The sequence below is a fragment of the Crocodylus siamensis genome, chromosome 6, assembly GCF_052110815.1.
Source record: "Crocodylus siamensis isolate JL-2025a chromosome 6, ASM5211081v1, whole genome shotgun sequence".
Taxonomy (NCBI): Eukaryota; Metazoa; Chordata; order Crocodylia; family Crocodylidae; genus Crocodylus; species Crocodylus siamensis.
In genome coordinates, this window is record NC_143400.1 from 19,056,130 (window position 1) to 19,068,708 (window position 12,579).

General features: G+C 65.8%; 3 protein-coding genes and 1 long non-coding RNA gene across 13 annotated transcripts; 2 read left to right on the forward strand and 2 right to left on the reverse strand.

The window, feature by feature from the left end:
• Nucleotides 1-70: 70 nt before the first annotated feature.
• ZMYND15 (zinc finger MYND-type containing 15) lies at nucleotides 71-4,617 on the reverse strand. Of its 9 annotated transcripts, XM_090055626.1 has the most exons (13): nucleotides 4,308-4,617; nucleotides 3,293-3,515; nucleotides 2,905-3,063; nucleotides 2,693-2,832; nucleotides 2,454-2,609; nucleotides 2,288-2,374; nucleotides 2,013-2,129; nucleotides 1,811-1,899; nucleotides 1,544-1,639; nucleotides 1,189-1,300; nucleotides 963-1,021; nucleotides 725-885; nucleotides 380-598 (listed from the first exon to the last, which is right to left on the reverse strand). In XM_090055626.1, exons 1-13 carry the CDS (start codon nucleotides 4,615-4,617, stop codon nucleotides 421-423), a joined length of 1,887 nt encoding a protein of 628 aa, XP_089911752.1. In that variant the 3' UTR covers nucleotides 380-420. The 9 variants fall into 9 exon arrangements, with proteins under 9 accessions (XP_089911747.1, XP_089911751.1, XP_089911749.1 ...); XM_090055621.1 differs by lacking the exon at nucleotides 1,189-1,300 and having other exon boundaries at nucleotides 71-598; XM_090055625.1 differs by lacking the exons at nucleotides 1,189-1,300; nucleotides 2,454-2,609 and having other exon boundaries at nucleotides 71-598.
• A 210-nt stretch (nucleotides 4,618-4,827) lies between these two features.
• On the forward strand, nucleotides 4,828-8,153 carry LOC149861396 (uncharacterized). The gene is made up of 4 exons (XR_016443317.1): nucleotides 4,828-4,963; nucleotides 6,908-6,988; nucleotides 7,383-7,596; nucleotides 7,886-8,153. It is a non-coding gene; the product is annotated as an uncharacterized LOC149861396 (long non-coding RNA).
• A 65-nt stretch (nucleotides 8,154-8,218) lies between these two features.
• Nucleotides 8,219-9,456, reverse strand: MED11 (mediator complex subunit 11). Its single transcript, XM_090055856.1, has 3 exons — nucleotides 9,288-9,456; nucleotides 9,020-9,150; nucleotides 8,219-8,928 (listed from the first exon to the last, which is right to left on the reverse strand). Exons 1-3 carry the CDS (start codon nucleotides 9,454-9,456, stop codon nucleotides 8,791-8,793), a joined length of 438 nt encoding a protein of 145 aa, XP_089911982.1. The 3' UTR covers nucleotides 8,219-8,790.
• A 53-nt stretch (nucleotides 9,457-9,509) lies between these two features.
• Nucleotides 9,510-12,551, forward strand: LOC149861398 (autophagy-related protein 16-1-like). Of its 2 annotated transcripts, XM_090055779.1 has the most exons (10): nucleotides 9,510-9,627; nucleotides 10,376-10,457; nucleotides 10,535-10,610; nucleotides 10,682-10,755; nucleotides 10,872-11,048; nucleotides 11,170-11,226; nucleotides 11,310-11,367; nucleotides 11,489-11,567; nucleotides 11,652-11,723; nucleotides 12,284-12,551. In XM_090055779.1, exons 1-9 carry the CDS (start codon nucleotides 9,510-9,512, stop codon nucleotides 11,696-11,698), a joined length of 768 nt encoding a protein of 255 aa, XP_089911905.1. In that variant the 3' UTR covers nucleotides 11,699-11,723; nucleotides 12,284-12,551. The 2 variants fall into 2 exon arrangements, with proteins under 2 accessions (XP_089911905.1, XP_089911904.1); XM_090055778.1 differs by lacking the exon at nucleotides 9,510-9,627 and having other exon boundaries at nucleotides 9,714-10,457.
• The last annotated feature ends 28 nt before the right edge of the window (nucleotides 12,552-12,579 follow it).

Consider the following 12,579-nt stretch of genomic DNA (forward strand, 5'->3'; position numbering starts at 1 on the left):
GAGCTGAACCGGGACACTGCAGGAGGCAAGGGGTTCGACCTCGACCCACCACGTGGCAGCGGCAGCGGCAGGAACACCGTGGGGGCTCCCCGGTCCGGCCCCCTGCCCCCCTCCGGTCTCCGACCTCGAGGGTTGAAGGGGCCTCAATCCTGGCACCAACCGGGAGCGGCGGGATTTCTCCCATGAGCCTTTGCGGGGGTCCAGCTGCTTAAGGACCCCGCTGCTCCGGCCGGGGAAGACGTCTCACTCCAGACCCGCAGCCCCACCCCCCGCCCTGCCGCTGCCCCTCGCTCCCGACCCGCAGCCCCCCGGGGCCAGGCTCTGACTACAGCTGGTCTCTGCTCCACGGTGTCTTTATTGCCCCTGCCCCACCCGTGCCCCCTCCGCCCCCATACCCTGACACCCTCCCCCAACCCGTGGTTATCTCCGGCGCTTGCCCCCGCGTGGCTGCCTTTTGTCCTTGCGCCGGCTCCGGCCTGGGGCAGGAGCGGGGCCACAGGAGGCCGCGGGGGGGGGGCTGGGGGCAGGGGGGGCACCCGGACGCCCCCCACCTGCCCCCCCCTTGTACAGCAGGTGGAAAACGAAGGCATTGGGGTACCTGTGACCGATGGGGGTTGCGAGGGTCAGAGGTCACCGGGGCAAGTGGGAACACAAGTCCTGGAACGGGGGTCAAAGGGCGGCAGCAGGCTGGAGGGCTGCGGGGGTCAGGGCGCGTGGCACTCACCAGGGCAGGGCGTTGTCCAGGCCGGGCCGGCGCAGCGGGGAGCGGAAAGGGTTAAGCTGGGGGGGGCTGGCACTGCCCCCCGTGGCCGCCGCCACCGTGGCCTGGTCCACGGCGCAGCTGTACTCGCTGCACTCGGTGAAGTAGGCTGGGACCCGCAGCGCCTGGAGGCACCGAGGCGCGTGAGAGGGGCACCAGCAGGGGTGGGGGGCACTGGGGGACCCGCCCTCCGGGCACCCACCTGCAGGCGGGGCAGGAGGCTGAGCCACGTGTCCTTGAGGGCGAAGCCGGGGTTAAACCCTGTGAGGACCAAGGAGGGGAGCATCACCTACATCCCTCAGGCCCTGCCCATATGCCCTTCAAGTGGCCCCGCCCTTTTCCTAAGTAGCTACGCCCCAAGCGGCAACCACAGCCCCGGTTCGCCCCGCCCCCCTCTCCCCGATAGCCCCGCCCCCGCCGGGACTCACCGAGCACGAGGTCGGGCTTGGGCCCCTGCAGCAGGGGAGAGGGGCGGGCGCAGACCCGCAGCTGCAGCCCCCCCCGGCCCCCCACGCCCCGCGGCCGCTCCCCCTCTGCCTCCTGCGCGGGGAAGCGGGTCAGCGCGGGGGGGACTAGGACACCCCCAGACCCCCGTCTCGGACCGGGACCCCCAGATCCCCCTTCCCAGGCCAGGACCACCCCGACTCCACCTCCTGGACCAGAACCCTTCCAGGCCCGCCCTCCCAGGCCAAGCCCCCCTCCCGGACCCCCCAGGCCCCCGCTCCCAGGCCAGTACCGCACCCCCGCACCCCCTCCAGGCCGGCCCCCATCCCCCCCGGGTACCGGGGGCAGCAGCAGGCGGCCGTGCGCGGCAGGGGGCAGCGCCTGCCCGGACAGCAGCAGCTCCAGGGACACGTCCGGCAGCAGCAGCGACAGCTCCTAGGGGACGGGGGAGTCAGAGACCTTTTCCGAGACCCCTCTCCTGGGGCACAGAGCCGCTTGCGCGACCCCCCTCCCCCGAGACCCCTTGGGCCTCAGACCCCCCCGGACATCCCCCCAGCCCTGAGATCCCCCCATGGGCCTAGGACCCCCCGGGTGTGACCCCCGCACCCCGAAGAGCGGCGCCAAGCCCAGCTCCTTCCCGGCCTCCAGCACGTGGATCTTCAGCGACCGCTTGGTCAGGATGTTCAGCTCCGGGACTGGGGGGAGAAGCGGGGTGAAGGAGTCAGGCGTCCGGGGAGCAGGGACCCCCCCACCCAGGGGTCCGGGGAGCAGGAACCCCCACCCAGAGGTCCCGGGCGTCCGTGCTCACAGTGGCGAGGGACGAGCTGCGTGAGCACGTAGTAGGCGCTGAGCGGGTAGGAGAGCAGCGCTGCCGCGGGGCAGCCCGGGCCCAGCCCGCGCCAGCCGTAGTACCCCGCCCACGAGCCTGGGGACAGGGGGCACGGGGTCAGGGGACACTGGCACCCTCCCCCCGGGCCAGGGTCCGCCCCCCAGCGGTACCCTTCACCCCCGCCCCGCCCCCCCACAATGGTGCCCCTCACTCCCAACCTGCCGCCCCCAACACCCCAGCTCCCCCAAACTCACTGAAGTAGGTCCGGGGTGGGGGGGGCTGCGTGGGGGCGGTGGGAAGTGGGGGGCCCCCCTCGGGCGCCAGCCCCTGCAAGGGGTTCCCTAGGAAGGAGAGCCGGGGTCAGAGCTCCGCAGCCCCCTCCAGTGGCGCCCCTCCCGCCCCGCTGCCCCCTTTCCTCACCGCTGTGGGGGGGGCTCGGCTCGCGCTCGGGGTGCCCCCCCAGCCCCACGCCGTAGTCGGGGGCCCGGACCAGGAGGCTCTCGAGGGTCCAGAGCCCCCCCGTGAGCCCCCGCCCTGCCAGGAAGGCCTCGCGGTCGAAGGTGTCGCTGGTGGTCTCTTGGGGGAGGGGAAGAGGAGAGGCCTCAGCCCCCGCGCCCTGCCGGTGCCCCTCCCTCCGCCCGCCCCCCCGCAGCCCTCACCGGCGGCGAAGGTGAAGGGCAGGTCCGCGAGCTCCCGGGCGCGGGCCGCGAACCGCCCGAGACGCTGGCACCAGGCCCGGTGCCCCGCGTCGCGCTGGCGGCAGCGCTCGGAGCAGTAGAGCACGGCGCGGCACTGCGGGCTGCACGCGGGGCCGTGTCAGGCGGGGGCTCCCGACCCGCAGCCCCGCCTCGCTCCCGCCCCGCGCACCCACCAGGCCGCCAGGCGAGGGGCGAAGCCGTGGCGCCGACACGCGTGGCAGGCGCGGACGCGGGTGGGAGGCAGGGCCAGGCCCGGGGCTGGCCCCCAGCCCCGCAGCGGCCCAGGCGCCAGCTTCACCCCCAGGCGGGGCTGCAGCAGTGGCTCCAGCGCCCTGCGGACGGACGGGTGGGGGGTGCGGTTAGCGGGGGTGTGGCCTGCTCCCTGCCCTTCGATGTCCCTTACTCCCGGCCGCGGCCCCCTACCCCAGTGCTGCCCCTCACCCCCGACCCGCAGCCCCCACATAATGGTGCCCCCCCTTCCGATGGGGCTGCAGGTCGGGAGTGGGGGCCACCGGCAGGGCTGGGCGGGCAGGGTGCCCCGCAGTCCCTGCCCGCCCGCACCGGTACAGCTCGGCGTCGGTGACCGTCAGGGCCCGGGGCCGCCGCGGCTCCCCTCCGCCCAGGGGCCCAGCCATGGCGTGGGCCACGAGCCGCAGCGCCCGCTCCGCCAGCGCTGGGGCCCCGATCCCGGCCCCGGTCGCCGCCAGCTGGAAGTCGAGGCCCAGGAGGGCGCCGCGCTCGTCCGTCACCAGCAGGAGGCGCTCGACGTGCAGCAGCACCTGGCCTGGGGGGCGAGGGGTAGTGGGAGCACCGGAAAGGGCTGGGGGCACTGGAGGATACTGGCAGGACTGGATGGGGAAGCTTGGGAACACTGGGCGGGTACTGGAGAGACTGGGTGGGGGATACTGGGAAGACAGGAACATACTGGCAGCACTGGGAGGAATTAGGGGAGGCTGGGGCAGTGGGGGTTACTGGGGAGACTGGGTACGGGAGACCGGAGGCGGTGGGTGGGGGGACGGAGAGCACTGGGGGAGGCTGGGGGCAGTGGGCAGGGAAGACTGGGCGGACTAGGGGCACTAGGAGATGCTTGGGAGAGCGGGTGGGGGAGACTGGAAGCACTGGGGAATTTGGGACGACTGGATGGGGGAGACTGGGGGCACTGAGGGTATGGGGGGGGCTCAGCCGTAGGAGGGTCTCAGGGGTCTGGAGTTTTGGGGGGTCTTTGTGGAGTCTGTGGGGTTTTGAGGGGACCCTAGCAGGGTCTCAGTTGAGGTTTTGCATTTCAGGGCCGACCCCACGGATTTGAGGGACCCTGGGGGCTGTCCGGGGATCCTTGGGAGGGTCTCAGGGGAGTCTCCGGGGGTCTGAGTTTTTAAGGGGTCTCTACAGGGTCTCATGGTGGTCTCCGGGGTTTTGGAGGACCCTGGGGAATTTATGGGGGGTCTCTACAGGGTTTTGGAGAACCCTGGGGTTGTATGGGGGGGTCTCAAGTTCTTGGGGGTCTCCAGGGCTTGGGGGGGACTCTGGGGAGTCTCCGGGGTGTTGGGGGGCTCCAGGGGGTCCCCGAGGCGGTTACCTGGCCCGGGCCGGGCGTCGGGCCCGTCAAGGAGGAGGAACCCGAGCCCCGGGAGCAGGTCCCGCAGCTGCAGCGGCTCCTCCCCGCATAGGCGGCCCCGGGGGGCGCCCCCCCCCGACCCCGCCGGGGCTAAGGCCAGGGCCAAGGCCAGCCGGGGGTTGGGCAGCAGCTGCAGCACCCAGCGCGCCGGGTCGGGGGGGAGGCGGCGGGGGGGGCGCGGGGGACCCCCTCCCAGCAGCCGCCGGTGCCAGCCCAGGAGCAGCTCGGCCAGGTCCAGCACCTCCGCGCGGTACCCGGTCACGAACTCCATCGGGGGGAGGGGGGCCAGCTGGCCCCGCCCCTTTCTGGGACCTCCACCCCAAGGAGCTCCCCCCTCCCTGTACCTCCTGCCACTGCAGTTTGAAGGTAAACAGCGGGGCTCCCTCTGTGACGTCACTGGAAGGCCCCGCCCCACCCTCAAGCCCCGCCCCCAAAGTGCTGGAATCCCTGCCCACTGCTGTCCTGGAGGCCCCTCCTAAACCTTAGGCTGTGGGCGGGGGTCTCAATCCCTCCCCCCAGGAACCAGGTGGCCCCGAGCTCAACCTTCTGCAAGGTTTACACCCCTGCACCGCCGCTCAGCGCCAACCGAGAGACACCCACCTCGGCTCCAGCACCACGTGAGCCCGTTACACCCATGCCCACCCCATTGCCAGCTGCAGCAGGGACCCCTTAGACCAGGGGCGGGCAGTTATTTGGGGCTGAGGACCACTTACTGAGTTTTGGCAAGCCATTGAGGGCTGCATGCCAGGCAGCCAGGGGCAGTTAAATATTAATTTGCTAAATTTTTTAGGGGCCTCACGGACCAGATAGAATGGCCTGGCAGGCAAAATCTGCCATGCAGGCTGCATTTTGTCCACCCTTGCCTTGGACCCACTCCAAAACCAGTGGCATCCTTGTTGTACCTGGCTGCTGGCTCCACCCCAGAGCCAGCTGCATCAGGGACACCTACCCGAGCCAGCTGCATTCATTTTATACTTGGCTGCCAGCTCCACCCCAGAATCAGCTGCACTGGGGAGCTGTGGCCTACCCATCACCAATGCCCAGCTGCATTCATTACATATTAGACACCTGTGTCCCTTCCTGTATGTGAGCAGGTGTATGGGCACCCCCAGAGCCACACAAGGGGATCTAGGTGTCCAACCCACCCCCCCCACCACCACTCTGGGCCACAAGGGAATCCAGATGTCCAGATGTCTGGGGGAATCCAGAAACCCCCACCCAATATAACCTACAAGGCTCCACTACCCACCCAGAGCAGGGAGAACCAAGGCATCGGGCTCCCAGCCCCTGCTGCTCCCAATGCCCAATACTGGGAAAGAACCCAGGCACCCAGGCTCCCCACTGCGGTCCTGGAGCCGGAAGGGAACCCAAGCATCTGGGCCTGAGAGCCCCTCCAGATAACCCTGCTAGGCCCTGCTGCCATGGTCGAGTCTGGGGAAAACCCAGGCATCCAGGCTACCCAGGACACAGCACCCCAGGCACCACCCCTGTTCCTTATGGTCAAATTCAAGCCTGTGATGTTTAATAAATGAGTGCCCTGCAGCCCCCCCCCCAATTCCTTATGTGACCCCCGTCACCCACCTAATTGCCCAGCCCCACACAAGGGAGCTTAGAAGGGGTTGGGGGGCTGGGGGCAGGCAGGATACAGCCCTTGGGGAGGGCTGGGGCAGGGGAGCCGGGATCCAGCTGCCACAGAAGTCCCAGGGCAGGGGGTGCAGGTGGGGTCTGCATGATAGCTGGATATGGCCCTGGTGGGGGGTGGTCCCTGTGTGTTCTTCGTGGAGACACCACTCTGCATCGCTTCCTCTTCCTCTGAAGAAACTTGGCCGCATTCCCAGGGGGTGCAGGGGGACTGTGGGGGGCACAAATCCCACCCCCCCAGCACAGCAAACAGTAGGTCCATGCCAGTGCCATGGTGACATCCTGCCAACAGCGCTGCAGAGTGCTCTGGGAGTAGCAAATTGGCGGCGGCAGTGATGATGCAACTCAGGGCTTTGCAGCCTCTCAGCGCTGGGGTCTGGGGATTACAGCCCTGGACATGAGATTGGGAGGGTCCCAGGGGTTCCCAGGACTAGGCCTGGGAAGCATAGGGAGGGAAAGAGGGGACCAAAGGGTGGAGTTATGAGGGCCCCCAGGTCCAGTGCAGGGTCACAATGGGGAGTTTCTGGGGTAGAAGGGAGGGGATCATGGGGGGCCCCCAGGGTACAGGTATAGGGTGGTCCTTGGGCTTGGAGGGCAAAAGGGGGGTCCTGCGGGATCCCCAGGGCTTGGGGAGGGGGTAGGGAAGGGGATCCCTGAGGCATGGGGGAGAGGATCAGGGTGAGGGGCGTCTACAGCATGCCTGGCCACCCCCTCGCCCCCATCCACATGGCAGGACAGACCTGTGCAGCACAGCACAGAGCCACCAGGGCAGGATGAGGCAAAACAGATGCTGCCCAGGAGGCATAAATGGCACCCACACCCCTGATAAGGACCTGATGCCTGGGTTCTGCCCCAGTTTGGGGGGGGGAGCAGGGGGATCCAGACGCTTGGGTTCTCTGCTCCATGTGTGCCCCCTGCAGGGAGTGCAGCTGACCCAGAGAACGGGGCAGCTGGGACAACAGTGCAGAAGAGATGCTGGCAGTGTGTGATGGGGATCACTGGTAAGGATGGTGCTGGTGGTGGTGCTGGGCACCACAGAGGGGATCCCCACTGCTTGGCTGGGGGGGAGGGATGGCATGGGTCTGGGCTCTCTGCAGAGGGGCTGGATGGGGCCTTTGGGGGTCCTTCTTGAAGAACCCAGGTACCTGGGAGTGGGGGGGAGCTGGGCACACTCCTCCCTCCTGCCCCTGCTCCCCCAGGCACCTGCCAGGCCTGGTGGTGGTGCTGGTGATACTGCTGAGGAAACCCAGGTGCTTTCCTCCAGGCCCTGTAAGCAATGTGGGAGGAGCTGGGGACCCAGACTCCTGTGTTCTCCCACAGCTCTGAGATGGGGGCACAGGACTGGGGGGGGGCAGAGGGAGCTGGAAGTTTAACACTTGGATACTTCTGTTGTAGGGGCTTGGGCAGGGTTATACTCAGCGCAGGTGCCCACCTCAGACCCAGCTGCATTGCGCACCCTGTTACATCCAGTGCCCACTCCAAAGCCAGCTGCATCTGGGTGCCCCATTACACCCCCTGAGGTCACAGCTACTTCTGGGGTCTCTCCTGCAGTCACCTACAACTACTCCTGGGTCCACTTCCAACCCCCTTGGCTCGCAGAAGAGCCCAGGTAAGTGTCCTCCTGGGCTCAGGTCAGGGCCTGAGTCTGCTCCTGGCACTGTCCCCCCTGTGCCTTTAGTCTGGGCCAGGCATGAGCCCCAGGGCCTTGCCCCTACAGCCCACCCCCCCCCAAATGGCACCAGGAGCAGGGAAGGGTGGGACCAGCACAGGTAGTGTCACACAGGGTTGGGGGGAGGTGCATGCATGCACGTGTCCCAGACGCCTGGATTCCATTTGTGTGCGTGTACACATGCACCTGGGTTCTGTGCACATCCCCAACGCTGATTCCTTCCCCCTAGGATTCACTAGCAGCTGCCAGGATGAGCAGGGACACCATGCCCAGATCCTGCTACTGCACTGTACACCCCTTGCCCTTGCTGTTTTTACATAAGTGAGGCTGGTCTGAGGGGCCTCTGCCCTCCCACACCAGCACCCCTCTTTTGTACTTTAATTAAAAAGCAAACCCATAACAAGCAAGGCCATGTATTTCATTACTGGGGCAGGTGCCTGGCCCCACAGTGCCCCCCAGACCCAGAACATGACTCCACTGCCAGTGACCCCCACCGCACACACTGCCCCCCCATACAGTGACCCCCAAGATCTCCCCCCACAACAGACACTGAGAACCCAGGTAGCCAGGACATGGTGGAGAGGGGTTCCCCTTCCCGTCTTTTTTTCAATGAAAAGTCCTACAAAGAAACTCATGCAAAGTGTTTGTGTGTGTACAGCATATGTCTCCCCTTCCCCTCCTCTCTACCTGATCTGACTAGGATTTTCATCAATAGCCCTATATAATGCCTATATATGGGGGGGACCTACAGAAATGGTGGGGGGACTGTCTCCTTTGGGCCCCCCCAGATATATACACAACGGTGGGGTGGGGAGGCATGGCCAACAGCCCCCACCAACAGGGCTAGTTGAAGACTGGTGGGGGACAGTGTCCTTGTCATGTCATAGCATGTTCTGGGCCCCTGGGCCCACATATTCTTTACATCACTACTTATACTGCATATTTCTTACATCCCGGGCAGCAGCATGTCACAGCATGTCCGTGGTGTGTCACAGCACATCCTGGCACCCCCACAACCCCCTACGATCACATGTTCCTGCACGCTCCAACACCTGAGGAAACTGTGTTGGGACTGTGGTGTGTCATAACATGTCCGTGGCATACCAGAACGTGACCATAGCATGCCAAACCACATCAGGGTTCCAGCATCTGCTCGCAGGTCCGGGCCAGCTCACCCAGCTTGAGACAGGCATAGTCCACGCGGTTGACGGCCAGCTGGCAGTCCTTGCCGGCTGAGTAGCTCGAGCCCTCGTGTGGTTGCCCTGTCGCCACCTGGCGGCGGGGGGGGAGAACGGGGTCAACTGGTGGCAGGAGACCCCCAACAACCCCCCTGTTACGGGGCCTGCCCCCCACTCGCCGGCACCTGTGTGAGGTAGCGGATCTGGGCAGAGAGCTCCGCCTCCACCTTCTGCACCGCGGCGCTGAACTGGGCGGCCTGGCGCTCCAGCGCCCGCTCGTTCGCTTTCTCCTTCGACAGCTCCAGGATCACGTTGCCTGCGGGGGCGCGGGGGGTCACTGCGGGGCTGGGGGAGTCGACCGCCCTTGGCACCTCCCGCCCAGCCCTAGGGGATCCCCCACGCACCAGGCCCCGCCCCCGCACGAGCCCGAGCCCAGGCCCAGGTCACGCCCACCCGCGCTCTGCAGCGAGGCGCCGATCTCGCGCTCCAGGTCCTCCAGCGCGCGGAGCCGTTCGTTAGCCACCGCGTGCGTCGTCATAACCCTACACAACCCCAACCACGGCTCCGTTTCCGGAGCGGATCGGAAGTGACACTCCGCCCCGCCCCTGGCGCCGCCGCGCATGCGCAGAGACCAGGCTCCGCACTACAACTCCCGGCGGGCGCCGCGGCGGCCACATGACGCGGAAGCGGATGGCGGGGGTGGGGCCCGGACCGGGCTGGCGCCGACACGTGCGAGCGGAGCTGCAGCGGCGGGAGCGGGAGCAGCGCGGGCTGCGGGACCTCGTCCGGACCCGTGAGCCCGCGACGTCACTGGGGGCGGGGCCATGACGTGTCTTAGGGGCCGCCTGGTTCCCGCCTTGACCCCATGACGTTCCTGAAAAGACACTGCCGCGTCTCATAACGTCACGGAGGGGGCGGGGATGCCTGGAGCCTTCGACGTTTACTGACGCAGGACCGCCTGGGGCCCGTGATGTTTGCGAAGGCGCTGGGTTGTTTCTCTGGCGTCACTGAGGAGGGACCACCTGGCCCTTGACGTCAGTGTTGGGGGAGGGGCCGGTCCTAGTCTATAACGTCCCTGAAGAGGGACTGCCCAGTTCCTATGACATCACAGAGAAGAACCGTAACAAGGATATCAGAGGATACACCACTCGGTTCCCATGATGTCGTCACCCAGAGGGCGGGGCTGCCCCCCCACAGTCATGCCCGGCTGGGATGGGATTGACAGCCCCATGACATCACTAAGGGTTGGGGGCCTCCCTGATCTGGTGATATCACTGAGAGCTAAAACGGTGGATGACATCACCACTGGGGCCCACCCTGTCCCCATGACATTGGCATGTCTGCTGGTGTTACCCAGGGGCCAGGGCTGACACCCCAAGACCCAGAGGGGGTGGTGTGCTGTGATGACACCAATATGCTGGGCTGGTGCCCCCCAAAAAAACATCAAAAGACCCCCCCCCCCCAGGGGATGCAGATTCCCACTTCCATCAGGGAACCCAAATGTCCCAGCCCACTCACAGCAGCTGTTTCCCACCCCACAGATGAGAAGCTCCTGGAGCGGCTGGACCTGCAGAGCCTGCTTGCAGAGAAGCTGCAGCTGGACACAGGAACCCAGGAGTCCAGGTGGGCCCTGGGGCTGGGGGCTGCAGGTCAGGAGTGAGGGACACCACATCTAACCATCCCGCAATTTAACCCCCCAGGGCAGCCCTGGACCTGGCCTCGCTCCGGCTGCAACACGCCCTGGAAATCTCAGAGCTGCAGCAGGGGCAGGAAGAGGTGAATTGGGGGGGCTATGGATGGGCTACAGAGGGTCCATGGGACTGACCCTCTGTCCCCCACCCCTCCAGCTGGCACAGACAGTTGCCCACCTCACGGAAGCTCTGACCCGCAGTGAGGCCGAGACCCGGGAGCAGCGAGAGAGGTGTGTTGACCCTCGCCTCCAAGAATCCGGGCTCCCTGCCCCCACTGTGCTCACCCCCCACCCCCGCAATGCCCAGAGACCCCAGGCAACTGGGCTCTGACTCATCTCCTCCTCAGGGCGGGGCGCTGCACACGGGCACTGGCAGCACTGTCAGGTCGGGCTGAGGAAGCCGAGGCACTCAGGGCAGCACTGGGGGTGGCACGGGAGCAAGTGGCTGCCTTGGAGGCCCGGTGGGTGCTGGAGAAGGCAGCTGAAGCAGCGCGGGTCAACCAAGCCAATGTCCAGCTGGAGCGGTAAGTGAGCCCAGGCATCCGGGCCCCCAGCCACCCTGCTCTTACCCCCCCGGCAGTTCCCTCCCCTCCCAAAGAACCCAGGCATCTGGGCTCCCTGCCCCCATCTCTGTTTTTCCATCAGGTACCAGCACCAGGTCTTGCGGCTACGACAAAAGCTGGAGCGGCTGCAGTTGGCGGTGTGAGTAACCACCCCCCCCTCAGCCGCCCCCCTCCCCCCCCCCCCAGCTTGGGGGCAGCCCCTGAAATTACCCCCCACTCCAGGGCAGGTGTTGAGCTGGGGACCAGTGACAGCAGCTGCAGCACATCTTGCGAGGAGCTGGTGAGAGCTGGGCCTAGATGCCTGGGTTCCCTGGGGAGGCAGGGGGTGGTGGCTGGGGGTTCAGGGCAAGGCGGCCAGGGGACCCAGATGCCTGGGTTCACTCTGCTCCTGGTCCCCACAGGCGCTGGGGGGGCCAGACTCTGGCCCCCAGGGCATCTCATCACCCATGAGAGCCCAGGAGCCCCACACCAGGACTCCTGGTAAGGGGAGCTTATATGGCAGTGGGGGGGTCCATGGGGGAGGGGCTGCAGTCATCTCACCCCACTTCCCTCTCCTCCTTCCAGCCCCAGCGCTGACTGAGACCCTTGGATCCACCCCCGTGACCCCCTGATGGGATGCTGGGACCCCCAGACCTGGTGAGATGGGGCTGGGGAGCCTGGATTCTCTCCAGCTCTGGGGGGAGGGCTGGGGGCCTGGACACACACATTCTATCCCAGGATTTTCGGTCTTCATTGGGATCCTTGAATCCGTTATGCAAATGATGACCAATTCCATATATGGTATGTAGATGAATGCTTTTTAAGTAATTGGGCCATCTCCTTTCTAGCCCCCTTTCTGAAACAAGGTCCTCCACACACTGTAAAGATATGGCCAGAACAGCTCAGCCTAGAGTGCCCCTCTGGCCCCCCATGCCCTGCACCATAGCTTACACTCTATGATTGAACCCCTGGAGGCCCAGGCTAGACCAGCACCAGTGTTCTGATCTTCCCTGTCTGTGATCCTTGGACTGATCCTGTGGGAAAGCAGGGATCATAGACTCTACAAGAGAGTCTCTATGGTCTCTGGGAAGACTATGATCCTGAAGGAAGGGTGGGGGGCAGACACTCTGTGGCTAAGGTCTTGGAAGACACACTGGTAGAGATGGAGATCCAGAGTGTCCTCTCAATGGATTATTTGCCTTTCTCTGTCCTCTCAGGGCTGTGATGGGACCAGAAGACCCAGCTGCCCCTGGGCTCACCTGGATGCCTGGGTTCCCTCCCTGAGGGGGCACCAGGACTTGATGTGCAATGTGACCCTCCCATCTGAGGGTGGGGGGGAAATACAAAGGTGTAATCCAGAGGCAACAGAAGCTTAATGCCAGGATGTGGCTAACTCTGGGGTGGGCACTGAGGCTGGGTATAACAGGACCATCCAATGTGGCTGGCTCTGGGGTGGGCTCTATCTGACCTTCCCCCCTCCATTGCAGTCACACTTGGGTCCAGCACAAATCAG